General features: G+C 48.5%; 1 protein-coding gene across 2 annotated transcripts; it reads left to right on the top strand.

Annotated features, from left to right (window-relative positions):
- Positions 1-27,596, top strand: DHRS11 (dehydrogenase/reductase 11). 2 transcript variants are annotated; one of them, XR_011326032.1, is made up of 7 exons: positions 1-185; positions 15,131-15,340; positions 21,380-21,474; positions 21,934-22,063; positions 22,704-22,818; positions 23,474-23,539; positions 24,549-27,596. XR_011326032.1 is itself a non-coding variant. In XM_069790945.1 (7 exons), the coding sequence occupies exons 1-7, from the start codon at positions 54-56 to the stop codon at positions 24,588-24,590; spliced, it is 768 nt and encodes a 255-aa protein (XP_069647046.1). In that variant the 5' UTR covers positions 1-53; the 3' UTR covers positions 24,591-27,596. The 2 variants fall into 2 exon arrangements, 1 of the variants encoding a protein (XP_069647046.1); XM_069790945.1 differs by having other exon boundaries at positions 22,726-22,818.
- The last annotated feature ends 260 nt before the right edge of the window (positions 27,597-27,856 follow it).

The following is a 27,856-nucleotide window of genomic DNA, read 5'->3' as shown; positions in this document are numbered from 1 at the left end:
GCGGGCGGGCGGCGCATTGTGCGCGGCGGCGGCGGCGGGGCCGGGCCGGGGCCATGGAGCGCTGGACCGGGCGCGTCGCGCTGGTTACCGGCGCCTCCGTGGGCATCGGGGCGGCCGTGGCGCGGGCTCTGGTGCAGCACGGCATGAAGGTGGTGGGGTGCGCTCGTAGCGTCGACAAGATCGAGGTACCGGGGTTGGGGCCGGGCCCGCGGGGCTGCGTGAGGCGGCGGCGGGCCGGGCCGGGTGCCGCCGGTCGGTTCAGCCCCGCTCCGGGCGGTGACCGGTGGCCGGAGCCTCCCCGGGTTGTACCGGGACCGGTGGCCTCCGGGGTCCCGCCTCGGTTCCCGCCTCCGTGAGGGCCGGGCTGCCGGCCCGGTTCTCGGCCCCCTGCTACGGGGAAGAGCCGGCTCCGGCTGGTGCGTGGGGGCTTCCCCGGGTGGGCGCCTTCCCGGGAGGCCCTGTGGGGTTTTTCCCGGCTCGGAGGAGCAGGGACCGTCGGCTGGAAGTTGCTCGAGGAGCAGATTCTGTTTTGGGGCGGTTTGGTTTTGGGTTTGGTTTTTTTTTTGTTGGGTTTTTTTTTTTTTGAGCTTCCTCTTATCGAGGTTTAAAATAGCATCTGGGTGCCTGGCCCTGCGGTGGGCTGTGGGTCTTGGCTGCGAAACGTTTAAGGGCACGTTAAACCCCGCTCGCTTTCCAATGTCTGAATGCTGGCCTTCAGGAGTCGGGACCCTTTTAGGAGTTAAGGTTAAAAGAGGGTTTCGGTCCTTAACATGCTGTTTACCCCTAGGACAAGCATCTCTAGAGCTAAGTCAAAAAGCCCATGACCTTGGCTTAAGAATAAAGATGCTTAAAAGAAATAGTTTCTGTGGGTTCCTTTTTTGTAGTTGGATGCATTTGTAGGCTTTACCTTGCAACAGCACAAACTAAAGCCTAGTTACTTTTCAAGAAGTTTCCTCTGAGGGAGGAAAAAAGTTACAGTCAGACAGCTTAAAGGTTGTCATCTTGGTTGTTTGGTGCCTGCCGAGCCAAAGGAGATTTATACGAACAGCCACTGTTTGTATTTCCTTAGCAAAGGTGATAAGGACTCCCTATGCACAGTTGACCACACCAAGAATAAATTGTCCAAAAAAATAATGGAAAACAAGGCTTGACGTTGCTGGTGTTGCTGAAAAGTGGGGTTAAATAAAGAAATGCTTGGAAGTAACAAAACTTTTTCCGTTCTTCATCGTGAATCAGAAGGACACCTCTTGCAGAGAGGAGAAAACACACCCGCGTGACTTAGTTAACTGTCCTTTGGGGCTTGCTTCTAACTTTGGACTTCCCGACATTTTGATACTGCGGTTTACAGGGAAAGCCGAGCTCTCCAAACGCTTTCCCACGTGTGGCTTATGGTGTTTAATGTACTTCCATAGCCTGGCTTCATGAGGCTGTTGTAGCCTCACGGTACCTGGTAAAGGATGCTGTAAAAGATGCCGTTGTTTCACATTCCTCTCCAAAAAACGACAAAAAAGCCATTTCCAATATTGCTGTTTCTAATATTGTCCATTCTTTGGATTTTCTTTTGAAATTTTTTGATTTTATTTGGTAAAGAAAGTCAGTGGAACCTTCAGTGCAACAGAGGAGTTTCCTTCCTTTCTAAAGCCTGAAAGCCTTCCTTTCTGAAACTTTTCTGGCTAAAATACAGTATGGATTTAAGAAAGAGCAGTCTTTTAAAAGCTTTGCCTTTTTATTTGAATCTGCACAAAACGCAATCGTGTTTTATATAGGTGATATATGAGCTTGTGTGGTATGCACATGTACTGAACAATGCTGACTGTCTTCCAAGTCTCTTGTTACTGTTGTGTTTCAAAAACTTGTGTTCAACCCCACAGCTAATGTTTGTCCCTGCTTCATTCTTTCTCCTGTCCTCTCTAAGGGCTGAATTGTGTTTCCATGGTCATTTGTTTTCGTAGGTGTCCGGACTGTGTTTTGCTCTGTTGCTATTCTGGTTTTATTATTGTGAAGCATGTTTCTGTAAAGAGGAAGAAAATCCCAGAGGTGCTGCTCGCTCGGGGAAGGGAAGGTGGTGAAGCACGAGGTGGTCCAGGGTCGCTCCGGGAACAGGTCCGTCACCTTGGGCTGGCTGCCAGGGATGCTTGTGTTGGCACAGATGAGGCTTCTTACCGACTCCTGCCATGCCTTCAGAGCAGAGTTGTTTATGATAACTAAGCTTTCCTCCAGGAGCTTCACTTTGTGGTTTTTTCCTTTAAAAAAAAAAAAAAGGAGGAAGATGTTCAGGCTTCAGACTATTGAGCTCATACTGGGACTTGGGACTTTGGACGTGGCTGTAAGAAGCCATCTCGAGGAGCAGACGTTGGCATTGCTTGCAGGGATGACCGTGCTGCAGCTGGTATGGTGGGTGATGAAGCCAGACCCCGTTTCGGGAGCTCCCAGTGGGGCTCCTGCCTGCTGGAGGGGCTTCGGATGCTGCGGGCAGTAGGAAGGCAACGGGAAGGTCTGTGCCATCGGCACTCTGCAAGCATGTCGTTACCTTGATTAGTTATTGTATAACCAGATCTATCCACAAAATACACTCATCTGTTATCTCTGGCTGCTGATTTTCCAAGGCATTGTTGGTCGGGAGCTGGAGGGTGGCATCCTTGCAGGAAACCAGGGTGGGGGTTTGAAGGATGTGCTAATTCGGGGAGAGCGGCTCACAGGTAACGGGCAGGATGGGGAAAGCGGTGCTGATGTTCAGGGCTGGGGCGCGGCGACACAGGGACGAAAGGAGAGAAATACGAAGGAGCTGAAGGCTTGGTGTTGTCACATGTGAATAAAGGAGAGGTTAGAGCATCACGGCCGTAATTGCTGCAGGACAAATCTTGTTGCTGTATACAATTGAATAATTCACTCAATACCACTGTGGATAATGGTGTATGGGGGAGCAAACCCCCAAAATAGATCAAGGCAGCTTGAAATGGAAAGAGTGCAAATGGTATAGTTTAAACCCAGGAATACAATACTCATTTTGTAGCACATAAGCATATGTTTTCATTAATGCTATGCACTAGTCATCCATTTTAAGGTAAAGTGTCTGGAACCACTCTGTATGGTGGTTTTACAACCTACTGTAAACTGGTGACTGAAAGAGTATGTTGTCTTGTGGGGAATTTAACTTGGGCAATAAATGCTGTGTCAAGATTTCTTAATCTCTTGGAAAATCAGATAAGGGCTTGAGGCAAGATAATGAAGGAATTGCAAAGTTGCGGTTTTGGTATTAAACCTGTGTCACGACTCCAGTGCTCTTTATTTGACTTTTGAAATAAAAATGTTAATGGCTTACAAAACCTGCAAGAGTATCTTTTTTTTTTTTCTTTTTCTTTTTTTCCATCCACTGGCCCTGTAGAAAAGCCACGCGCTCAACTGGCCTTGAGTTAGTGCTCCGGCTGACTTTGGTGGTATCGTTTCAAATTTGGATTTGATTTTTCTTTTGTCACATCCTCATACGTGCAGGCATGGCAAATGCAGGCTCCGGTGGCTGGGTTTCCCCCTGTAATCATATCTAGCCCTTTAAACCAGCGTTGACCCTCCTGCAGTCCTTGCTCGTAAGCAGCCTTGCGTTCCCCACTCGTGCCACTTTTGTGAGTGGAGACTTTTCGTGTGGGTCATCCAACAGTAACTTTAACAGTCAGACTTTCAGGAATAAAATATAATTAAAATGGCTTTATTTTACTTTTGCATGCCAGGAGGTACTAACAGCTGTCATAGACATTTTGGCATGTGTTCTTGCTGAGTGTTTTCTGCTGTTCACATACCTACACGTGTTCCAAGTCAGGAGCGAGCGTAAGTGCCTTAATGAATTAGCCAAGAATTTTTATCAGCCTGTAAGACCGGGCTTTGGTGGAAACTGCTCCCTATTAGATGATTGCGTTCACAGGGACCCCTCGCTGATCGCTTGGGTCTCCAGCCTGCGAGAAGACTTGCTGTGATTTAATGACTTGCCACAGCTTAGCTGGTATGCAATAGCATGTTAAGCCACAGTCGCTCCATCACGCAAACAAAAGGCAGAGTATCTCTTACTGCTTTTGATGGCTTTGCTACAAGGCTTTTCAACTTTCTTCTTCTTCGTGTTTTCCAGAAATTTGTATTTCATGTCTGACTTCTTGCAGCAGCACAAAAATGGGAGAGAGTTTCCCCATCCACAGGACAAAACGTTTCCCCCCTGGCTGGCAAACCATTCTCTGGTCTTTTTTTCAGCATGATGGATAAGGTTTGTCTTGCAGTGTTCTTCCCCTGGGGTGGGAAGACTTGGGAGGGTTTGTGGTAAATGTCGGGTCTGGCTTGGAGGCATGGTAAAGGCATCGAGGTACTCAAGTGCTTTTCTTTTGGAGCACAGAAAGGCACGAGACAGGGAGCTGTTTCCAAAGAGTTTGCAGTTGACACTTGGTATTACACTCTTTTTTATAATAAAGTTTAATTTCATGTATTTTTATATTTACTTCTACGTTTGTAGAGAATGGCAAAAGTGCTGGTAGGAGTTCTCCCTCCGGCCCCGGTGTCGGAGCACTGGATCCGTGCAGGCATTGTGGCTCTGTGACCGGGGCCATTGCCGATGGGAGAAACCGTGGTCGGGGCAGTCCCACCTGCTTCAGGTTAGGCAGCACCTCGTTCATTGCTTTGATACCTTGCTGTAGGGTAGCCAGCAGCATCAGTCACTTATTTTGTGATTTTTTTTTTTTTTTTCCAAATTTTGTTTTTTTCCAGCGCCTTCCAAGTGTTGTTAATTCATCACTTGGAAAAGACTCATCTGGAGAGGTGCGGGAAGTCAGACAGCTCCTGCAGTCCTTCATATCACTGCTGGAAATAGCTGAGCTGGCAGGGTTATGGCATCGGGTTGGAGCGTACGGAGCTGTGTGACTCCAGTGTGCCGGCCCTGGGCTCCCAGTCTGCGATGGGAATGCCTTGGGTCCGCTGCAGGCCAAATAACAAAGCGTCCGGCTGCTCCCGCGAGACCGGTGAGCATCCCCTGAAGCAGCGGGACCTGGCTGAGCTGCCGGAGGGGCAGGATGTTGGTGGGGGAACCTGCTGCTGTGTCGCAGGGAGATCGGGGCCCTTGGGCAATGTCTTGCTTCTAGGTGTTGGAGAGATTTAATCGTGGATGTCGTGTTCTAAAAAAAATATTTTTTTTTTCTTTGTTGGGGTTCGGAGAGCGAGCTGTGCAGGAAGTAATAAATGTGGTTTAAAATACAAGGTTTAACCGATTAATTCTAATGCATTTGTGACACTTATTGATCAAAGGTAACATTTATAACCAGGGACTGCATTGTCAAGGTTAGATCTTGCTCAAGAAATAGCCTTTGATAAGCTGAGCTATTGATTGCAGATTCGAGCAGTCCAATCTCTGAAGAGGCTAGCGCTCTCTTCATCAAGCAGCGCCGTGCTGGTGTGGGAGGAGGAAGAAGTAGCCAAGCCTTCCACCCGGGAGCTGAGCACCCCGAGTAGCCGTTTGCGGGCTGGCTGACCACTTCCACGAATTGCTGCCCTGGCCGTAAGGTACAAGGGAGGCTCTCGACCCCTTCGGTGCTCCAAGGCGATTAATTAACAGCTAAATTGTTTCATAGTACCTGAATGTGGAATTTAATGACATCGCGTGCAAATCATGCCGATGGCTTGGAGGTCAACTGGTTAAAATTTTGGCCTCCCCCTGTGAGTGTCTATCGGGGAGGGGGGGGTCGAGCTGTGGATGTCCCTGCAGTGCTGGGTGTCCATGGTGGGGTCTGTCCCTCTGCCCTACAGCTGGGGCTGGGTCTCACGGGGCGTTCCCAAAACCACAGGTTTCACCCTCTGTGCCCACGCTGTCTTAATCTTGTGCCTTAACAGCAACGGGCTCGTGGCTGAATGCGAGAGGCATGAATTTTGGTGCCTGGCTCCCATCCGTCGGGCAGCCTGGCTGAGGCCACCCGCTCCCATCCTCCCTGTGCCGAAGGTGGGTGAGCCGCTGTCCCCAAAGGCTCGTCGTGGACCTCGTCGCTCCCCATCTCCTCTTGCCCTGGACCCCTTGCTCTCCCGGCATGCAGGCTGCAGAGCTGCTGGGCTGCGTGGTAGCTCGATGAATTACTTTTTAAGGCAGGAGGAGCAGCTCCAGGCAGGATAATCCCAAGGCACAGTCTCCATGTAGATGAATGACCTTCAGCATCTCCTTGGCCTCTGGAAGGGCTTGTTTTGTGTTTTGCAAAGGCCTTGCCTCAGGGATGGTGGGTTCTCAAGGCCTCTGAGGTGCTTTTATTGCTGTTTGTCCCTGACCAGATCCTTTCCTGATAAATACGACAGAGATCCCCTAATTGCTGTCCTGAGCAGTGGGAGCAAATGCTTTGTTGGCCTGATGGTTTTCCTCAGCCTTGAAGCTCAGGAGGCACGTGGGGGAAGGGTTGCTTTTAAACCGGGTTGGATTCATCCTCTTTCCCCCAAAACGTGCTTTAAAAACATATGAAACAATAAGTTGCAGCAGCCCCCCGCTTACTGCTTCTCTTCTGCTCCCTTTGGCTTTGCAATAGAGCAGTGATACTGGGGTATGTCGTGCTTGCAGCCCTAAAAATAAGTAATAACTGAGCCTTTCCTGGGATTTTGGAGGTGTGGTGGGGTGCTTGTTCTGCCTCTGCCTTGCTGTGTAACAAGGCAGATTAGATAGCTGTCTTGTGCCTCAGTTTCCCCGTGTAAAACCTGGCAGCTGCTGCCCTGGGGAGGTGGGAAGGCTGTACGGGAGCAGTGTTTAGACACGGAGGGGGCTTTCTGGCCTCTGTTTTGGGTTTATGGAAAGTGTCCCGGGGCAGGGAGGTCTGGACGCAGCCAGCACAGCGTTGGGGAATAAATATGATGGTGGTTTTCCTCGGGCTTGTTAATAGTTTAAGCTCTGCAGAAAGTAGCGGCTGTACTAAAGTCGAGCTTTAACCCTCGCTCCTGCCAGTGTCCATGTGGGAAGTGTTAATGGTAATTTCCTGGCTCTCAATATCATTATTTTGCCTTGCTCAGTCCTGGGTGGGTTTGCGACCACCCTGGTTCTATAAGGTAAAAATGGGACCAGGATGCTGCGGGAGCAGAGGACCTGCGGTCTTACTCCTTCAGCCAGACTTTTCTCCCTGTTAGGCTCGTGCAGATCAGCTGCAGCTCTGTTCAGCTTAACTGGGGATTAGCATTGGCATAGATGTGAGCGGCGCTGAGCCCGCTGTGTCCAGTGGCGTTGGCGTTGGTACAGATGTTTAATCGCGGCACCTGCAGCTGTGCGGCGATGGAAATGGTAATCCCTGCTGTCACTGCTGCTTGTTCCGACCACGGCTGGGCTGGGGCGTGCGGGAGCCTTCGTCGCGCTTGTCGGTGGGCCGTAAATCTGGGGTGTATTAAAATTCAGGACTTGTCACCTGAATTTTGGTACTGGGGAGCGTTGGGAGCTGGTGGCGGAAGGCCCACTCCTCTCCTAGTGTGTGTTAATCTGTCTTTTCAGAAGAAGATTTGTTGAGGATTACACGGGTGCAGGATGGGAGCCGGTGAGACAGAGATGTGTCAGGACAGTGGCTCTTGCCCTGCCCTCGCAGCAGGAACGCTTGCTGCCGTGTGGATGGCGCTGGGGGAGAATGGGAAAACACCCAGCTCCGTGAGCTTTGGAGAAAAGCCAGGGCTGCGCTGCGGGGTGTTGAGAGGGGAAAAGGCCGATCTCGTGGTCTGACGGTGAGGACCTGCTGTTCTGGTACGGCTGTTTCGGTGACAGCGGTGGGTGCTTTGCAGATGGCCGTGCTGACAGGCGTGTTGTGTCACAGTGAGATGTAGGGCTTGGCCAAGCTCTGGGAGCCCAGCGGCCGCAGTCAATGCTCAAGTTTTCCTGGGCCCCCAAGCAAGGAGCTCAGAGCTCACCAGTGGGTTATCATCTGCTGCTGCTTTGTCTCGCAGGTGGGGATGCTGGGGCTGGGAAGGGGGAAAGCCTCCCGGTGAGCTTGTGATGGAGCTGGGAGTGAGTCCTGGCTGTCCTCAGGAGTGCTTCCAACTCTCACCCACAAGGTACGGTGATATACTCCATTACAAGATATGTTCTTCAGGGTGGGCATGTGCTGATGGTTTCCATGGGCCTCAGATCACACCCTAGATCTTTAGGGTATTGCTAGGCATCTCAGACCTTCCCTGCTGCAAGATTAGGTGGAGTTTGATTTAATTAAAATAACTAAATAAATTTTTTTTTACTTCCTAAGCGTAGTGGAGGTGTGCTCGCCTGTGGTGGAGATGACACAGAAGGCATGTGCCGTGATCTGAGGGTGTCAGGCTGAAGCTCAGGCTCAGCTCTGCCCTCCGAGTGGTGTGTTTGCAGGTTGCCTTGGAAATCTGTGCTCGAACGGGTGGCGATCCAGCCTGCGACATGTGGACCTGCGTTGGGTCTGCTGTGTGCAGGCACTTGGGTGTCTTGGAGCTACGTGGTCTTTGAACCCTGCTTGCGAAGGCGGCCAAGGGCTGGTGGAGGACTGCAGGTGGCTGCAATACAGCAGCTTCAGTCTTAGTAATACTGAGTACTGGGGTTCTTTGAGGAAGGACAACATTTACGTGCCTGGCTGCGTGGGAACCTGCTTTATGCGTGTTGGAGCTGAAGAGCAGGCAGGCACCTATGATGCTTGTTTTAGGATAGTCATACCTCAGAATAAGCAAGAGATATTGCTCTAATGAGCTGTCATCGTAGGAGCAGCGTATTTCCTCCTCCCCCACGCCAGCCTGTAGAAACGTGATCTGAGCAAGCAGTAAAAAAAAAAAAGTGCCTTCAGCTTTGACGTAAGGAGCGATTGTTTGAATGCCTTAAGGTAGCAGGGACGTTCAGGCCAGCGTAAATGGGGCGATTTGGCTCGTGTGTATGACACTGGAAATTTAAAAATAAGTGAGCTAGGAAAACATAGTCTTGGATGTTTAACTACTGAAAATGTGCAGGGAGCAGAGAGGGCTTGGAAAAAAGCAGTGTGAGTCTGGAGCAGTCTGGGAGGACAATTACCAGTACTGGGAAGACACGACTGCTCAATGAGACCCCTGTTTAGCAGGGAGTCTGACTTCAGTGCCTGGGATGAAACCAGCTGAGTGGCTTCCTTGAGCCCCGCTGCACCCACGGGCAGGAGATGCTTTTGGCCCCTACGGAGCCTGTGGGATGGGTTTGCTGGGCGAAGGGCAGGTACCGTGTTGATGTTCAGTGTCCAGAGCCTGGGTAGCATCCAGGAGACATCCCAGAGAGCTGATGCCGGGGGTATGCCAAGATGTAACTTTGCATGATCTCTGGGTGGGTATTGTGAATCGTGGCAGCTCCACGGGCATGAGGATCTGACAGGAGGGAGGGGTGCCGTGCCGTGCCGTGCCATGCTGTGCCATGCCGCCCTGACGGTGACTGTGGTCACGACTATCTGGCTGGGACTATTACCCCTTAGATGCCTCTCCTCAGTCTGCTTCTTGCTACTGGAAGTTGATAAACAGCAAAGAGGTCCAAGAGGTTCCCCAGGGTTTTATTCCCTTCTCTTCCACAGCATGAGATCTGATTTTTCTGGGTTATTTATTATATAAGTACTGATTTTGTATGCCACCTCTGAGTCTTTGCAAGGACTGTAAAATCAGTATGTTTAGGATGATACAGGGTGAAAAAAAACACATACAGGGACTTAAATTTTGTCCAAGTTTTGATTGCTTTTTCCTCTGCCTGTGCTGAGAGGTGGGTGGGTTTCTGGAGCACTGTGAAAGATTCAGACTGCTCTAGGAAGGGGCTCAATGTGATTATCTTCATTTTACAGTTAGGGAAACAGCTCTGAATCTTGCCTGTGGTCGCAGAGCACACTATGGAAATAAACCCCAGTCTAGTGCTTTATTCACTATATATGTCTTCCTCTGTTATGCTGTTGCACTGGTATTAAATCTTAATTAAAAGAAGCTTCAAAGTTGCCAATCAGTAAAAGGAAAGGATTTGTAAGCCCCCAGTTTTCTTTCACAACTGTGTTGCTCTTCGTTAGGATTTTTCTCCTTCATTTCCTTTAGACAGCAAAAGTAATTGGGGTGACTTTGGTTTCTTTCCAGTTGGTTTCTTGGTACAGCCTTGTATTTAAGCATAAGCAAAATCAGTAGGATGCAAGTACCTGTGATGAACGGCAGGTCAGATTAAAAATTACCTAATTGTTTCTTCTGGCTTTAATCTCTCTGAACTAAATGTGTCTGAAGTTAATAGGATGGTTTGCCAAATAAAGCCCTACGTGACTCTTTTCTTTTTTTCCTCCCCTTAAGGGTCCCCTTAAATGTTTATATCAATTAGTTTTGTAAAACCATTTTACCAAGACTGAATCTAAATGCATGGCACTGTGCCCTTTACAAGTGTCGTAGGCACAAAGAGCATTAACCCCTTCTTGGGAGAACTGATGTATTCTTAACATACGGAAAATGTCCCATAAATGTGAGGCATCCTTTTAGACCTTTAAAAGCAGACAACTAAATAGTACATAGTAAGCATCATGACCAGGTATTCTTCTATGTCTTTCTTACATGTAGGTAGGTGTTAGGTGGTTTTTTTTCATTTGCTCATGCATTCATCCAACACTGCTGGAAGCTGAAATAAATCACGGTGATGTCAGTGGAAAAACTGGTGTCTAAGCCAGAGGCACATCGCAGCCTGCGTATCTAGTGCATACTGCCATATTGGCTTGCTATATCACATGAGTAGTTTAGATGCCCTTTGTGGAAAGCTAGTCTTCCATGGGTATTGCAGAACTTGCCAGGTACTGTGTTCATGCTGGCTAGCGTATCAGAATTACAGGGGCAAGGGCTTGCATCCGTGGCAGTGGATGGCTCTAGGTTAAACATTTTAATGCATAGGGTATCTGTTTCTTATTTATGTTGCATTATGCCAGTTTGTACCAGTAGCTATAGTGTCTGGCTGTCCGTTTCCAAGCATCCAGTGGTAACAGTGTGGTATAGAGATGCTCAGGTCTTGTTTCAAAGCTCCATCCCCAGCTGCTGGAGGTGTGCTGGCCCTTGTCTGTATTGGTGTTGCGTTACGTGGTCACTCTCAAGTTGCTAATGAAACCTGGAAAACCAACTTTTTTCTCCCCCCCCCCCCTTGTGTGTGTGGTGTGCTTAAAGTGGAATGAGCATTAATTGAGTGACTTAACGGATGCCCTGAAAAAATATTGCAAGCTCCCTAATTCAGAGAGTTCCTTTACATAAGTCTTCTCTTGCAAACTTGCCCGCAGTTGATGTTTCTTTGAAGAGCCTGTGATGACTCTTTATCTATAGATGGTTGAAGCATGTTCAGCTCTGCCTGGATGTCAGTGGTGTTCAGCACTTCATTTTCAAAGAGAATTTGTTAACACAAGTGTAGACTGAGAGATGAAAGGATCAGTGTTAAGTCTCGTTTGAGGCGGCGAGACGCCAGACAGGAAAAGAAGGATCTTGAGAGATATTTGATTTCTCTGGTCAGTTGTGGCAGAGGAGTCTTTCTCTGAGAGAGAAAGAGCTTTCTCTTGGTGTACCTAAGACATAAGCTAAGGAGATTGCCTGGGAAAACAGGATGGACAACTCTACCACAATAGCCACTGCTGTCCAGAGCACTCCTTGTTTCATCTCCTCCTTCATCTGGGTTGCTGTGCTGCAGCCTGTGGTGTTTAGACCCTGTCTGCCTCCATCGAGGAGCTGTACTGAACAGTGAAAGGTTTCACCGAGTAGTGAAAAGTGACAGCTGAACATGGAAATGGAGATATTAAACACGGCATTTCCCTCTTGGCTGTAGATGAGCTTGTCTGTCCTTTCCCGTCCATGCTGATGGGCCCTGCTTTCTTCCAGCCAGCTCTCCTGGCATGAGTCCTCTTTTGGGACATTTGTCCCAATCCCTTGTGCTTGTGTGTCTCATCTTTTAAAATCATTGGCGTTGCTTGATTCAAGTTCAGCAGGGCTGAGTTCTGCTGGACCGGTTCCTGCCATGAACTGTAAGCTTTCCTCCCTGCAGCTCTGGGATGCACCATGATGCTCAGCCTCCGGTTGCAACGGGTGCCCTGTTTTTCCTTTCTGAGTGTGATCATGCTAACTTTGAAAGGCAGCACCCTGCTTTACTAGCGACGAGCACTGACACCAGCAGTGAAAATTGAAGGCACCACTGGAAAGATAACTCAACCTAGCTCTCGTTCAAGCAAACTAAACACAGCCTGGCAATTTCAGGAGGTGCCAGGACACTAGCCCTCTGCCAAGAGCAAATTAAGACCATACTTCTGGCCATAACCTGCTGAACTAGGAAGTGCCAGACGTGAGCCGTGGTACTTTATAAGCAAATACTGAATGGGATGGATCCCTTAGTGGAGTGCTCGAGTTTGGCAGTCGGATGGAGAGAGCTCTGAAGCTGTCACCTTGGTGCCAGGTTATGAAGAATGTGGTTGAGGGCTCCTTGCCCATTTTTGTCTCCTGTATCTTTGCAGGAAGAAGGCCCCCATCTCTGGAGTGGTTTAGCACCTTCCAGCAGCCTTTCATACTGCTTTTAATTTTTACATGCTGCTCTTGCAGATTTTTCTCCCAACTGTTTTCTCAAGTGTGTACTCTGATCTTTAAAAAGTATATATTTTTCTACTCTTATCAGCACATAATCAACAAGATTGCATGTATAGCAAAGTGAAACCAGCCCTGGGAGGGTACAGAGAGGTACGATTCAGTCCCAGGTGCACCTTTGTTCTCCGTCGGGCAGAAATATTGTCTAGCTCAGCCCAAGCAGAGCTCTCCAGAGAGCGTGATGCTGTTGGGATGTATCGATCTCTGGGCTGAACTCAGCATGTCTGTCCCCTTCTTGCTTGGTGCTGTGAGAGCAATAATAATAATTCTTAGGTTACTGCAATGCCTTGACTGAAGCGGTACCCAGAAAGGAGAGCGGCTTCTGGACCAGACCCTTAGACAGGGGCTGGTTTCGGCTTGTGGTCTGTGAAAGCTGTGGATTGCTGTGAAAGGCAAGTCAGAAAAGCTTAAACTTGCTGTTCAGGGACTTGGCCCACCTCTGCTGTGGTCTTATGTATGGAGAAAGATTGAAAATCATTTACTGAACAGAGCCACTTGCCCCAGAGTAATTAAAATTAATGTGCTTGGGGCGCAGAGAGGGGTTTGGAGGTCCTGGCTTGTCTGTCCCTCTCCCAGTGAGGATGCTCAGCCCTGCTCTGTGTAAAACTTGGCTAAGAGAAAGTTGGTCACCGAAAAAGCCACTGACAAAGAGCACACTTTATGATTTGGAGTTGGGAGCCAATTCACATCTTCAGGTGGATTTTTTTTGCCTTTTTGGACTTTGTGGAATCTAACCAAGTTGCCAGCCCTCCTGGTTCCCGAGGCACGTGGCTGTCCTGTGTTGTGCTGGTTGGGGAGCAGAAAGCTGATTCTAACAAAACTTCAGGGACCAGGACCTGCAGGTTTCCTGGGCATGCTGGCATCTGATCTGTGGGATGGCATGTGTTGGAGGCCAGCTGGATGGGAGCTGGGCCCGTGCTTTGGTTTGGCATTCGCCAGGTCCTGTGGTGTTTGTGAATTAATGCAGCCCCACAAGCTCTCCTGCCAGCCTGTGCCAGGGGAGCAGGTGCCATGCTGTCTCTGATTTTTTTTTTGTTGTTTTCCTTCTCTTTCCACTTTCCCTTATGTTCCATGTTTTTTCCCTTTGGTCTAATGTTTGTTTCAGAATTTGGACATCAGGCTGGCTGACGAACTCTGCGAATGTCACCAATGCTGGGTGTTTTGGGGGGCAAATCTGCCTCTGCAGCAGCCACCAAAAGGCCAGCTCTGCTAAATGAAAGGGGCAGGGGACCCTGGTGCTTGCTAGCTTCCCCTGGGAGAAAGACACCTTCGATGCTCTGGTTTGTCACTCCCGCTTTCATGAGAGCGAGCATGTCTAAGGCCAGCGTGGCTCTCCAGGCTCTTCCCCATGTTGGTACACATGGTGGGGCTGGTTTCAGCATCTGCCTTCTCCAAAATGTGGCAATTTCTCCATGCATCCTCCTGGAGGGCCAGGAGGGAGCTGGGCCAGTCTGGGAGGTGATGCTCTACCTCAGAGCAAGCAAAAAAAAAGTCAACATCCCTCTGGTGTGAGCTTCCCCGTGGTGTTTCGGGTGCTTCTGGGTACCGTGGCTGGTGCCCCAGCTTCCCTGCATCCTTGTTTCTGGCCGAGGCTGGGTGAGCTCCAGGGCAGGCGCTCTGCTCCAAGCTCGGCTAGGGCCAGGCTGTTACACAGCCACCTTCATGTGCAATCACCATCCAGCGTCCTCTGCTTCCAGCCAGGCAACTCCTGTGCTGGGCCTTGCTCCTCTTTTTATAAAAGGCTGTGAATTGCAGTCCTTGGTATGCAGGGAGGAGCCGGGAGGAGTGGGAAAGCTGCCTCTGGCAGGAGGAGAGCTTTATTGCACCCGCTGAAATGTCACGTTGGTGAAACCGCCGCGGGCGATGGCGTTCGAGTGATTTGGTGGACGTTTGTAGCCAGAGTCCATCTCTCCACAGAAACCAGACATCACGTGGCTCTCGCCTCACGCTGGAAGCTGTCACTGTCGCTAATATGACACATCAGAGATGAGATGCTGCTTCTCATTAGCATCAGGGGGTAAAGGGCATCCTCCAGAGGATTTGGCGTGGTGGCTGCCGCATCATTAACACAGGCGGCCAGCGGCAGCTCTTGGCCTTTCATTTGCTTTATATCATCTAGTCTGATAAAAGATCTGGATGCTTGGAATAATTGTTGGTAATGGCTAACGAGGAATTGTCAGGCATGTGATTGCCACGTCTTTTATCTGCGCAGCAGTGTGGCAGACTTGCAGCCTGGTGCCGCGGCAGTATATATTTGTATTTTGCCAACACCTGCGCACCTCAACCTGCGTTGCCTGGGGTGATGGATGAGCATGGAGTGTGTCCTCAAGTTTAATAACTTAAAGGCCAAAGCGCTCAGAGTCTCATGTATATCGATATTTCTTTTTTCTTAATTAGCATTTACAATTATTCTTCCCTAGTGCCTGCTTTTAAGACAGGCTCACCGGGAAGCCTGCCGTGTTTTGTTAGCCCTGGGGTGTGTTTTTAAGCAAATGGCTGGATAAGCTACTCCATGAGGAGAGGAGGCCAATGGTTGTTTTCTTCCTTCTTTTCTGTTCCCTAGAAATTGGCAGCTGAATGCCAGAGTGCAGGCTATCCGGGGACCCTCATCCCGTACAAATGCGATCTCTCCAACGAAGAGGAGATCCTGTCGATGTTCTCTGCCATCAAGACCCTTCATCAAGGAGTTGATGTCTGCATCAACAACGCAGGGCTGGCTCGCCCGGAGCCCCTGCTCTCGGGGAAAACGGAGGGCTGGCGGACAATGATAGACGTGAGTAGTGCCACTGGGAGAGGGGGAACTGTGCTAGATTTTTATTTCTTCTGGCCACCAGCAGCATTGTCCCCATCTACTTATTTCACATGTGCAGAGCTGAGGACCTGCTTCCCATCTGGCTCTGACATGGCCTGGGTTTGCTGATTGGGAAGTGGAAAGACATCATGCACTGCTGATGCCTTCAGCTTGGAGTATGAAAACACTCAATACCTTCAGCAGCACTTTTTCCTTTAGCTCTATGGCTTTCTAGAGGGTGATGAGCCTCACTTTTTTTTTTTTCTTCAGTAAAATAGGAAATTGAATGCCAAGCACTGGCTTTTGTAGCTAATCCTGTTAGTTGTAGCAGTGGGTTGTAAAATGGGCAGATTCTTTTTAGCTTAAAAAGCTGTAATGCTTTTTGTCTTTATAGCTTAATTTTCTGCCCATAATCTGGTTAGAGCTGGATATGAATGAGGCAATTTCGTATGCTGAACTGGGAGTTTGTGCAAATGGTCCATGCCATTTACTAGCAGCGCTTCTCCCTGGGTCTTGCTGCCCTGAGGTGCTGCTGTGCATCTTTTTGGGACTTCACCATCTTTTGTCATTATGTGATGGCCCTTTTCTGCACATAGCAGTGGTAGCCACAGCTCTGGGACCCCAGGCCAGTTTGCGTGCCCTGGCAACAGCCCTTTTGTACTGGCCTTCCTGCAGCTCTGGCCGGTGAGATGCTGAAACAGGAGCTTTTCACGAAGGTGATTTTCCCCTCCTGTACTTCTGCGTGTGAAAGCGTTATCTTCATAGGAACAGGAGTCAAACTCATGGCTTTGAGTAAGTCTTGTAGCACCTCCAGCAGCTATGGGAGCTTGTCCTAGTGAAGGAAAAGACATGTCTATTTGAAAAGCTGCTCGAAGCTGTAGGCTTGGGGCCTCTACATCTGACAGCGGAGGCAGACAGGATCTGTGGGCTCCTGTGGCAGCTGGTGTCTGTTCATCCAGCAGTAGTTTCAGGGACTGTGTAAAGCAAAACAGAGAGGCACATCGAGGCCTCAGACTCCTGCTGCCAGGGCAAGAACTGCCGTATCCTGGCTAATTAAGTTCTTGTTAGGATTTTGGCCGGTCTGCTGGCTGCTGCGACTGCAGCCAAAGCGAGCTCAGCTCAGCTTTGTCTGCCCAGCCAGGCTTTTGTGGGTTGCCCAGCCTGGGTCACTGCACAGCCGCATCTTCCCGTCGCTGGTTGCCATGGAGTCTTTAAATAAAATTAAGTGAAGTGTAGCTGAGGCTGAGCTGGTATAAAGCAGGGCACTTCCCAGCGTTGTCTCGCTGCAAGCCTGGCCCTGTGGGTCGCCTGCGCCTTGTAAACTCCTTGTCCTCGTCACTGTGATCGCATCTTGTGTGGATGCCTCTGTGGATGCTGCGTGTCCCTCGTGCTCGTTTGTCTTTGTTCTTCTGACCTTTTGTTCTTTGTAGGGTGGGCAGGCAGGGGACACATGCATGGCTTTTGCCAGCTGAAGGCTCTTCCCCTCTCTGTGCTCCTTTCCCTGGCTGCTCAGCTGGGAGTGCTCTCTTTATCTCACCTTCCGCCACTTTTAGGGAGAAAAATTTTGGAACAGGGATTGTCCTGTGTGAAACACTCCAGTGTTGGTATTCACAGTGGCTCAAAGTTTGGGAGCCTGTGGTATCCCCCTCCTTGTGGGTGCTGCTGTGTGCACCCTTTGGAGCTGCTTCGGGATGACAGATGGGGTGGGAGGAGAGGCAAGGTGGTGGCTCTACAAGAGCAGCATTAGGAAACCAGGCTGGGGACATGTTTTATTCCCAGAGGTGATCTGTACGGCTATATCTGCTGTCATTGCTTGGCAAAAATGCTGTTGCAGCACTAGGAACAGACTGAGACACACCCAAGCTTTCTTCCTATACTGGCAGATTTTTTTCCTCTGACCAGCTTCCCAGCAGCTGGTGGGTTTGCTCTTGACTTGTGTGTAATTGAATAACACTTGTACCTTTAATGCAAAGGTGAAGCCCTGGGAAACTGTAGAGCCAAGTGCTTCACCCACCTCAGCCTAGGCAGCCTGACAAGCCTGGGCTTTGCTTTTTAGCCTGCTGGGAAGCAGTAGAAATAGCTCAGGGTTTTTCCTTTTGCTGTGTCCCCCCGTTTTGTGGCAGCAACCTCCCTGCTTGGGAATCCCGCTCTCCAAGCATGCCGTGGTTGTGCAAGCACCGGCGTGGCAGTGGGGTTTGAGGAGGGATCTGCAGTGACAGCTCTCCCCGCTGTGGCACGCCAGCCCCAGGGAAACACTCGCCAGGCCTATTTTTCCTCCATGCTCTGAAGCTCTCGGAGGGTCAGGACGGCGGAAGGTTGCCAGCACCTTTCATGGGCCACTGGGCTTTGCAGAGCTGAGCAGGAGCAGGGAGGCTTCTTCCAAAGGTCGCTTGGAGAAAGGTGTTAGAGAGCAGCACCGTTTGAGATGCTGTTGGAGAGTTTCAGTGTACTTCTGGGCTGCAAGACAGGAAAAGTTTCTGAACAGCCATTGATCTATCGATTTAGCAGGCATTAGGGCCTTAAATTAAAGGCATTTTTTTCTTTTTGGTAAATTGATTTTTGTTTCCATGCATTTTTTATGACTTTGAGGCTCTGTCTCCTTCCAGGCTCCCCTCTCAGTATACCTATTCCATAAAATCTCTTGCTATACATCTAACAGTCGAAAGCATGTTATCATTTACTTATTCCTCCTCTTTTTTAATGTTCCAGTTCCTTATTGTCTGGTATTTATTCCCAAGGGGGGAGCTGCTTCTCCCTGGGCTGCAGGAGTCGTATGTTAGGAATTGTGTCTCCGTTGTTTTACAGCAGCGCAGAGCCCAGCATTGCCAGTCAGTAAATTTGGTGTGTATGCAGGAGGGAGTGTGTTATTGCAGGCAGGTTCTAAGCCCATCATCTTTTGGTTTGCGGCTTCCCCCCTTTTCTCTCTACTTGTTTGTGAGGTTGTGCTTGACATGAGGCTGGAGCAAAGTCCTCCAGCCGTCCCTGATCCAAGCGGGAGTAGCCGGGGCTGGGTGCTGTGTACACACTGACTCCAGGCTCTGGGATTTGAACAGCTCCTTCATGTTTTACCTACTGAGCTTTACAGCCAGGAATTCAAGCTGAACTTTCCATTTGCACTGTTCAGGGCACAAAGGACTGCAGCACACATCCTCTCCCTCCTTTAGACACTAAATGGGTTTGACTCTTCTTGGCATTATTCATTGACCAGCAAGGCTCTGTTCTTCTTGCTTTTATATACCATCTGTGCAGAGATATGTTTTCCGTAACCTGCATTTTTATATATGCTTAGGAGCTGGGATACTCATTTTGATGCCTTAGAAAAGGCTGATTCTGGGAAGTGAGATGCTCAGTGCTTCCAGGAACAGGATCTTTTATGTTCTCCCAACCTGGCAATTGGAACTCATTAATTGCTAGAAAATGTGCCTTCATTGTTTCTGTTGCATTAGCGCACACACGCGGCAGTCACAGACCTGCTGCCTTGTGCAGCGTGCTGTGCAAAGGCAGAGCGCAGATGTGTTGGCCATCTTTGCTAAGGGACCTTTGAACCTTTTGTTCTTAAAATAGGAATGAGGCTGAAAAATGTCTTGCGTGGATATTTGTTAACAACAGCCTTTAGATTGTTTCTCAAAGCGATACAGCCCTAAACCTTGCTCATTTTCCAGGCACATTTTTAGGTTCCCAAGTGCCTTTTCCGTGTTTTGAAATGGGATTTCACCCAAAAATCCTGTGGGTGCTCTCGGGAAAAGGCAGCGAGGCAATCCCAGCTCAGTTGCCTTCCAGCCAGTTGTTTTGTTGTACCACGGTGTCTTACTGTACAGGCTCTGGACTTTCCCATGTGGCTGTTGATTAGTATCTTGCTTTGCCAGTAGTTGTCAAAATGTTGTAATTCTACCCACGCAAGGAAGCATTGCTCAGCATGAATCACAGCGTTGGAGCCTGTTCTCAGGCTTTAGGCTGATGTTACCCTCTAGCGGCCTACGGAGATGGAGTAGAATCAGGGAGTGACTGCACTAAAGATGTGGTGCCTGGTGGGTTCAGGGCGTCTTGGGGCAGGGAGGAAAGCAGGGATGTTGCTCGTCATGAAGGCTTTTTATACTAAAAGTTGCCCGTATCCATATCTGAAAGGACTGGCTCCTCACTTGGTTAGTGTATCAGACTGGAGCGGGTTACTCCTGCTTTCCTTGACCACCTTACTGTAAAATCCAGAAGCCTTCCATGCCCTGCCTGCTCTGGGCTTTGCTCCAATGCTGAGGTGCTGCTTCTGCTGACATGTCTGCTAACTTTCTTCCTTGCACAGCCAAGGTAAATCTTCAACCTGGTGCTGGGGAATTATCTCTGTAGTTCCAGGTATGATCACTGAGATATCCGGCAGTGACTGTGTGCTCAACCAAAGTGCACTTGGATGAGGATGATGACTCAACTTGTGTTGCCTGGGTACCCCAAGATCAGATAAGCATGCTATTTATCTGTCGCCAAGACAAAAACTCACAAGCATGGCCTCTAGTAATGAATAGGAAATAATGACCGAGACAAAAGCAGTGACCGAAGATCCTTCAGCTGACCCCGCTCGTCCTTTGTGTGCTGCTCAGTAATTACATCTCCCAAATCCATCCCTTTCTGCCTCTTATTTTCTGGTCTCCAAACTAATGTTCCTCTCTTGCATGTCCTTTTGTGCTAGCAAGTCATAGTTAGCCTGCCCCATTCTTGTTTATAAGTTTCACAGCAATGATAGATAGCCAGCCCTCTTGTATCCTTTGCTCGCTGTCCACATGGCCTTGTTCCTGCTGCTCCTCCCATTTATAGTTGCACCTGACTTCTGATTCATCAGAAATTTAGTTCTTCCTGAATATTTAGTTGACAGTGGTGTTTTTAGACCTGTCTGGCCTGCTCATTTAGTTAGCAAAGTGACATGCCATTAGGTAGGACACCTGGCAGTGTGTCTTGCCTTGAAACGGTGTTACATCCTTTCTAGAGGGCTTCAGCGGACACCTTCTACCATTCAGCCACTTTTCCAAGTCTAAACCACTATAAACTTAAGCAGTTAGCACTGCTGCTGAGACAGCTTGCTCATCAGTCTTGCACACACCTCTGGGTGCTTTGTATTCTAGCTGGGGGAATTTCCATATCTCTGTCTTCCTGGAAACTTTGACTCTGTGTTTTATGGTCAGCAAATGCTCAAGGCATCTGCACATTAACGATGGCACATTGCAGAGGTGATATGACTGAGTTTAACCAAGCAACAGTGTGCTGGGCAGTTCTGGTCCAAAGAGCAAGAGCCTGGAAAGCTCTGGATCCTGTGCTAAAGGACTGGATAAGTTGCCATGTCCTTTCTTCCTTGGCTTATCCAGTTAGGGCTGAGGAAAATGTCAGTGGACAGGGTGACAGACTGGTGGCTTTCGTATCTGCGGGGTTACTTACCCGCTCTGGCCTTCCCCATGGCACAATGTGATCTTTGGCTTCATTTGTGCACGGGAGGCTCTTTGCTGGCTGTGTGGTTTGCAGTGCCTCTGAGTGCCTGGTGCTCTGACAGGTGATATCTGGGGATTTCCTCGTTAACTAACTGACCTAATTACCTGCTGTTAGTGTCCTGTCAGCTGCCCAAACACCAGTGTGCTCAGTGCTGTACAAAATAAACAACTTTGTCTCCTGGACAGAGTGCTGACTGTGGGGAAGTGGGTTCATTCTCCCTTACATTGCACTCTACCCTCACACTTGCCTGTAAAACAATTAAGTCCATTAATTTCTGGCAGAGGCCAAGGCTGTCTCACAAAACTGGGTATCTGTGCCTCCCCTGCCCAAACCCCTTGTGACTGCAGCCCTGAGCTTGGTCGCAGCGTGATGTGGCTTGTGCAGCAGGCGTGCAGTGTGCGTATGTGCATTTCCCTCTGTTGGCGTTTGCAGGAATTGCTGTGGGTTGGGGACTGGAACCTGCATCCGCAGCTTCGGGCGTGCAGGGGGCAAGTCAAAGGGTGCCAGGCAGGGCTGCTGGTCTTAGTTGCTTCTTCTTTTCTCTTCCCTCAGGTCAATGTGATGGCTGTGAGCATCTGCACCCGAGAGGCCTACCAGTCCATGAAAGAGAGAAACATCGATGATGGGCATATTATTAACATTAACAGGTATGCAGGGGGGAATGTGGGATCAGCCACGTGGGCCGCCTCCTCCCCACCTTGCAGTGAGGATTTAAGCAGTGGTGCTTTGACCTTGGAGTGGGCTGATGGTGCCCAAGAAGGGGTTTTCCAAGGATTGCAATGGTTGATTTTCAAACCACAGTTTTTTAACCTCTGCTGGTCTAAATGTAAGAAAGACTGAACCAGGGAGAAAAGGATAATGCCAACCACTTGCAATGGTGTAGGGCTGAAGATTGAAAGTTCTTGACCAGCTCCAGAAAACAGCTGTGTCGAGAGGAACCTCTGGTGGTGTGCGTTTCCTGAAGGAGAGGAGAATTCCTCACATAGCCACCATCTCAGTGTCTCTTTCTGTGTTCGTTACGGTGGTTTGAATATCCTGTTGGTTCCTTCTCGGGACTCTGCTTGCTCCCCCACCTCTCAGCTCTTTCCTTTCTGCTCTCTTCTCAGCATGAATGGCCACAGCGTCGTGCCACAGTCGGTGGTGCATTTTTACAGTGCCACCAAGTATGCAGTTACAGCCCTCACGGAGGGGCTGAGGCAAGAACTCAGAGAAGCAAAGACTCATATACGAGCTACAGTGAGTACCGTGGGCTCTCTTCTGGTGTCCTGCTTTTGTGGGTGGTAGAGAGCTGGCAGGCTTTATGGGGCAGAGGTTTTCCCTTTGGAAAACAGGCAAGGAAATGCAAAAATAGTGCTCAGCACACTGGGAATGTTCAAGTCCTATGGCCAACTGTCCCTGACCACCTCTCTTTCCCAGGCAGAGAGAGACAGGTGCAGAAGGCATGGCAGCAATGAGCTGTGTCAGGGAATAAACTTTTTGGGTGCACAAAGTGGGCAGTTCCTTGTTGGGGAGCGAGGGGGGCTCATGACAGCAGAGGGAGGCAGTCAGCTGGGCTGTTTGCTCTCATTCAGGACTTGAATCTCAGAAGTGAGGTGTCCAGACGTTAATTTGTATTGCAAGCTTTTCCATCATTTTCTCTGCTTCTCTGTCCCTTTGGGACATGAACAGGGAAGTACCCATCAGCGGTTTCCCAGAGGTACTTGCCACAACAGTCATTAAGGCCAAGTCTGCTGTCTTAAACTATTCCCCTAGAAAAAGGGTGGAGAGGGAGAACAATAGAAAGGGGACTGGGGTTTTTTTGGCCTTTTCAGTGCTAAAAAGTTTTCTCTCCTTTTCTTTTATTCTTTTATTGAAGGAGAATTACAAATCCTATTAGGATGTGCTCTGCTTTTTTCCAGTGTATATCTCCAGGACTGGTGGAAACGGGATTTGCTTTTAAACTTCATGATAATGACCCTGAGAGAGCTGCTGCAACATACGAGAGCATTCGGGTAGGACATGAAGAAATGGAAACAGAGGGAAGTGGCTCTGATTGTGGTTTTAACACTCTCTCTCCTGGCTAGTAGCATAAGGAACTAGTTCTGCAGAGTGCCCAGTGCTTTCCAAGATGTAATCAGCATCCCCAAAGTCTCAGCACTCAAACCTCAGATTTTGCGCTGATACTTATACGCTATGTAGATTTTTCGTTCAGTTTCCCACTCCCTATATTTTTCCTTTTATTCTGATGTTCCTGTAAATAAATATCAGTCAGCTTTGGCATTTGGCAGGCTATGACTTCTTTATTGAAGAGAAGATATGTAAGCAAACATGCCTACACAAGGAGAAATGTGAGAGCATGTTGTCTTGCAGATGGCTAGCACAAGATTTCTTGTGCTTTTCTGGGAATTTTTTATAAGGATGGCAATGCCTGACCTGGCAGAATTACTGTGCCAGTAATAAGATTATTCACAGCAAATGGAGAACTATCAGCACCAGACATGGCCTTTGTTAAATTTTTAATGGATTCTTTTTTTCCTGCTTGCTTGCATCTTTTTGACATGCCCCAGTGACACTGTCGAAACTCATTATTGATGGCTAGGAAAGGAGCAATCTTGTGGTTAACTTTGAGGTGCCCTTTGACTGAGAATCTCTTTCCTGTCTTTCCAGTGTCTCAAAGCTGAAGATATGGCTAACGCTGTCATATATGTCCTCAGTGCCCCACCTCACGTACAGGTAGGCTGTGGTTGGGTTGGAGGACTGCTGTGGGTGGCTGAAGGCAGAGTGGGTAATTGCTGCCCTGACATTTGCTAATCAGCGTTGCGGCCGCTGTGTCAGGTGTGTGCTTAGCAGAGCCTGGGCTGGGGATTAGCAGTGATCACGTTTGTTTACACTCCCTTATGGCAGCTATAGGATTGCGCCGCTTGGGCTGCTCGCAGCCCTGCGGATCCAGCAAAGGCTGCTCTGACCCCAGAGAAGGACTGCGCGAGGCAGGGGGAACAGGAGGGATATGGGCATGTTTTGCTCTTTTTTTGGATGGTGCCGTCTGAGACTTGCTGACAGTCTTGCAGCTGGGTGAGGTTCTGCCAGTTGTCGGATAACATGTTGGCCTGATCCTGCCAAGTGCTGTGCACCTCCCCAAGGGTGGTGTGAGGTGCTTGTGCTGCCAGTGGGACTTCCCTCCTGTGAAACAAGAAATAAGTGACCAGCTCTGAGCTGGAGCCAGGAGGAGGCAGAAGCAGTGTCAAAGTTTACTATATGCAACATAAAAGTTCCTGTTGCAAAAGCAAACTTTGATCATGAGGGGTTTAGCAGCCCCTTGAGTGAACTCTGCACCTCTGGAGCAAGATGTGGCCGTCTTGACATCGGATCAGTAGTGATAGCTGGCCTTCTTGTCTTAAGACGATAGAAAGTCCTGCCTGTGGCCAATCAAGCAGTGCTTCTGCTTGACCCGCTGTGAGCAGGACCAAACTAAAGACTTGAACCATGAGAGTTTATGTATAATCAGTGTCATCTTGCACTCTTTTCTGTGCATGTTTGTGCTTTTATTCCTTCCGCTAAAGGCAGAGCAGTCACATTCACCTTAATTTATTTTTAATATCTCGGTGAAGCAGGCTCATTTCTGGTCACGGAAACTTTCTTCATGTGCAGCTTGCCATTGTAATGGTGCAGCATGGCAGTGCCCAGTGCAGGATTTAAAATGGACTTCAGTGCTCCGGTAAAATCCTGTGTTGGTCTCTTCTAGATTGGAGATATACAGATGAGGCCCACGGAGCAGATATCATAGCAAATGAAGAGGACCATGAGCAGCACCGTGTATCCACTCCACTTCAAACCCTCTGGCAATTTAGGGTTTTGTCGGCTGGCTAGCAACATTTTAATCAAGTACCAAGGATCACGTTTGAAGAATTCTTTTTCTCTCCCTCTCTCTGAGCTGGTGCTGGTGCTGAGCCAGTTTAAAAAGAAATAGTAGTGGGTCTCTTTCTCCCCCACTCCTTTCTGAAACTGCTTAAGAGTAAAATGTATTTGAAAATAATGCAGGGAAGTGGTTTGTGGAAGATTGTTGTCTCCAGGCTGGTTTATTCTTCCTTTTGCTTTCTTTTCAAGGTTTGTTTGATCTTATTTGCTGATGCTGTGTCTGGACATAGGTGAAGTGGCACAAAATGTCTGCCAGCTTCAGTGTGCTTAGGGTTTGAGATTTTCAGTGGATGTCATGCATGAATCCATCTAAATTTTGGGTTTATTTTCATCACGTTGACTACTGATGGTAATGATGCATGTGATATTTTCTACTTCTTTTGTACTCCACTGCCCTAAACCCAGTGTACAATCTCACCCACCTCCCCAAACACTCCTTTCCCATTCACATGAATTATGCCTGCCAAGTTTGAGGAAGTATAAATGTGTGTGCTTGCTATTTCTCTTTCTTTCTAGGTAGGTAGGTAAATAGTTGGAGGAAAAGTACCTGTACTTCTGCAGGTTAGAATGATCACCTAAGTGGCATAGTTACAGTAAGAGTGAGTTGTTTGGTATTTTTAATAAAAACTAAATGTGTGCTGTCTTGTGATCACCTCTATCCTTGGTATCATCTCCCAGCACTCTTGATGTTTTTGTATGTGATATTTGCATGCATTGACACTTTTCTGGAAATATTGATCGGTCTTAGAAAGATGTATGGTGCTGTTTAAATGCTGGTGCTGATGAGTTGGAAATGTTGAAAGTTTGTTTATATGCAGAGATACAAACTCGGAGAGAGAGAGAGTGAAATGAACCATGCCGAAGCCGTCCAAAATGAAAAGATATTAGTAGGGGCATTTGCCTATGAAGCAGCAGGTAGAAGGTCTGGTTCAGATCTCATACTAGTTCTATGCTGGTGCAGCCCCATTGTTTTGCTCTGGATTTATTCGAACTTGAGGGAGAAGAGAATCAGCCTCAAAGCTGATACATGCAGAGCTGGAGACAACTTGAATTGTCTTAAGACTCTTGCAGTGTGGCAGAAACACGTCTGTGTGTAGTCTCTGCTGCAGAGTTATGGAGCTGTTAAAGTATATGTTGCCTTAAGATTGCAGACTCGCTCCTGCTGCACTCTGGACTTTCTGTAGTGTTTCAGAAGGCAAACCGTTGGTTTAGGTGGAGTAGGTATGGCCAGTTGATTGGAGCGGAGGATTGGGAGCCAGAGAAACTTGGGTTGGATTGTTTTGCTTACACCAGTATAGCTCTGTGGGAGTTCATCTGTGTTACACCACCATAAGGGAGACCAGCACTGGGCCACTACATCATGAGTTTCAACTCCCTGTAAAGCCTTGGGCAAGTCACTTTACCTCTCTGCCTCAGTTTCCCCATCTGTAAAATGGGGATAATAATACTTACCTACCTCACAGGGGTGTTGTGAGGACTCACAAACTTTTGTAAAGCACTTTGAATATGAGAAGCGCTATGTAAGTGCTGAGTGTTGATATGAAGTATTATTATTAATTAAATCTTGTGATACATAGAATTCCTTGTGCCAAAGGTGAGCTACTGTGGAAGGATACAAGGAGAAAACTGGTAAAATGTTCGTTTGTAATGGCAAAACAAATGCAATTTGCCCCTTTTTTTCCTCTTTATAAATACATGCTCATGGTGTGTTCTGTCCATTCCTCATCAGTCACCAGTTTCTACTGGCAAGTACACGTAGCCTCATCTCTGGATTTGGCTTTCTGACTTACTGTGAGTGACGTTCATGCCCTGTGGTGCAGTCTCGCACCACTGTAATGCACTGCCCTCTTCCACCTTGCTGAGGCGGTGGCTTTGTGTGGGTTCTTTGCACAGAGCTGGGTTTCACCCCCAGCATTGGGTTGGATAGTGTCCTGCAAGGAGCGGCCAGTCCAGGTCTGCTCGCAGCCAGCGATCCTCACTGCAGCAGAGAGCCTGCGCCAGCTGGAAAAGCTCTTCAGTCTCCATGCCACTGTGATCCTCAATTCGGAGGGACTTGGCTAAGGAAGGTTCAGGCACTACTGTGCTTTTTTATAATGTCCCTGTGATGTTCAGCTAGACTTGATATGAAAACTCCCAGTGTTTTCTGTAGGGTTTCTTTTGCAGGAGCCTGTTGAAATTCAGCAGATTTGCTGTGCAGTGTGTGCCATCTTTTTAAAGAGGAGATGGTTGCACTAGGAGTTGGAGGCCAAAAAAACAAGTTGGGAAATGAGGAACTTCTGAGCAGAAAAAATATGAGCAGGGATGTGGGTACCACTGGTGAAACATCTGAATTGGTGGCTGCAACTGTGTACAAAGTTAAGCAGATGTTGAAATGCATGGCTGAGGAGGGACCTAACTTAGCTTTCTGCTCTGCAAAAGGAGGCTTCAGAGAGAATTGCTTAAAATGCAAGGCCTTGAAAAAGGGCCAGTCTGGGTAGTTGCTCCCTGCAAATACAACCTGGCTGACCTGCAGCCCTGGAAGTTTGGGTTTTTCTTCCCCAAGAACATTTGTAACGTTTGCAAGTCTATAAAATAACCTTGAAATGATATCCAGTATATTTTTCCATTTCGGATGTGTTTTTAGGGGATAATTCCTGCTGCCCGTTAACTTCCCACGTGAAGCACGGCCTGTGGAGGGGTTTGTTGCGGGTTGTTTGGCCACTCTGCCTTGTGTAACCTGGTGGCACCTTGAGCCACCTTCCTGGGATGAGATGGGATTGGCAGCACGACTCTGAGGCATTTAAAACCCCCAAACAGGAGGGTGAACTGTGTAATTTATCAGTAGGTTTCTAATTGTGAACTGTAAAATAAAGAATAAAAAGAGAGGCACACTGTGGTTCTTTTGTTGTGTGTATGGTAGTTTTTGTGTTAAAACATACCATCCTTCTTACTGTTCACAGCTAAACCTTTCTTTTGTGAAGAGTTCAAACAGAAATGTGTGGTTTTGGTTCTTTGTGAGAAAAACTGTAATTGCTTTCTAGAGCAGAATAGCATCCAGTTGTTTCACGGATAACCTGTGGAGGTTGGACTCGCCCGTCCTTGTTCAAATGAAGCCGCACTCCACAGGGGTTCGCTGAAATCCCCAGGTAGGCTGCT

Source organism: Haliaeetus albicilla, chromosome 9 (assembly GCF_947461875.1).
Source record: "Haliaeetus albicilla chromosome 9, bHalAlb1.1, whole genome shotgun sequence".
Taxonomy (NCBI): Eukaryota; Metazoa; Chordata; class Aves; order Accipitriformes; family Accipitridae; genus Haliaeetus; species Haliaeetus albicilla.
The sequence above is the reverse complement of the archived record's forward strand: the minus strand, read 5'-3'. Positions and strand labels throughout refer to the sequence as shown.

Excerpts from the sequence above, each read along its gene's own strand:
- DHRS11 (XM_069790945.1), top strand. The coding sequence starts at position 54 with ATGGAGCGCTGGACCGGGCGCGTCGCGCTGGTTACCGGCGCCTCCGTG. Across the intron at positions 186-15,130 it reads GTAGCGTCGACAAGATCGAG|AAATTGGCAGCTGAATGCCA; the intron begins GTACCGGGGTTG and ends TCTGTTCCCTAG. Across the intron at positions 22,819-23,473 it reads CAACATACGAGAGCATTCGG|TGTCTCAAAGCTGAAGATAT; the intron begins GTAGGACATGAA and ends CTGTCTTTCCAG.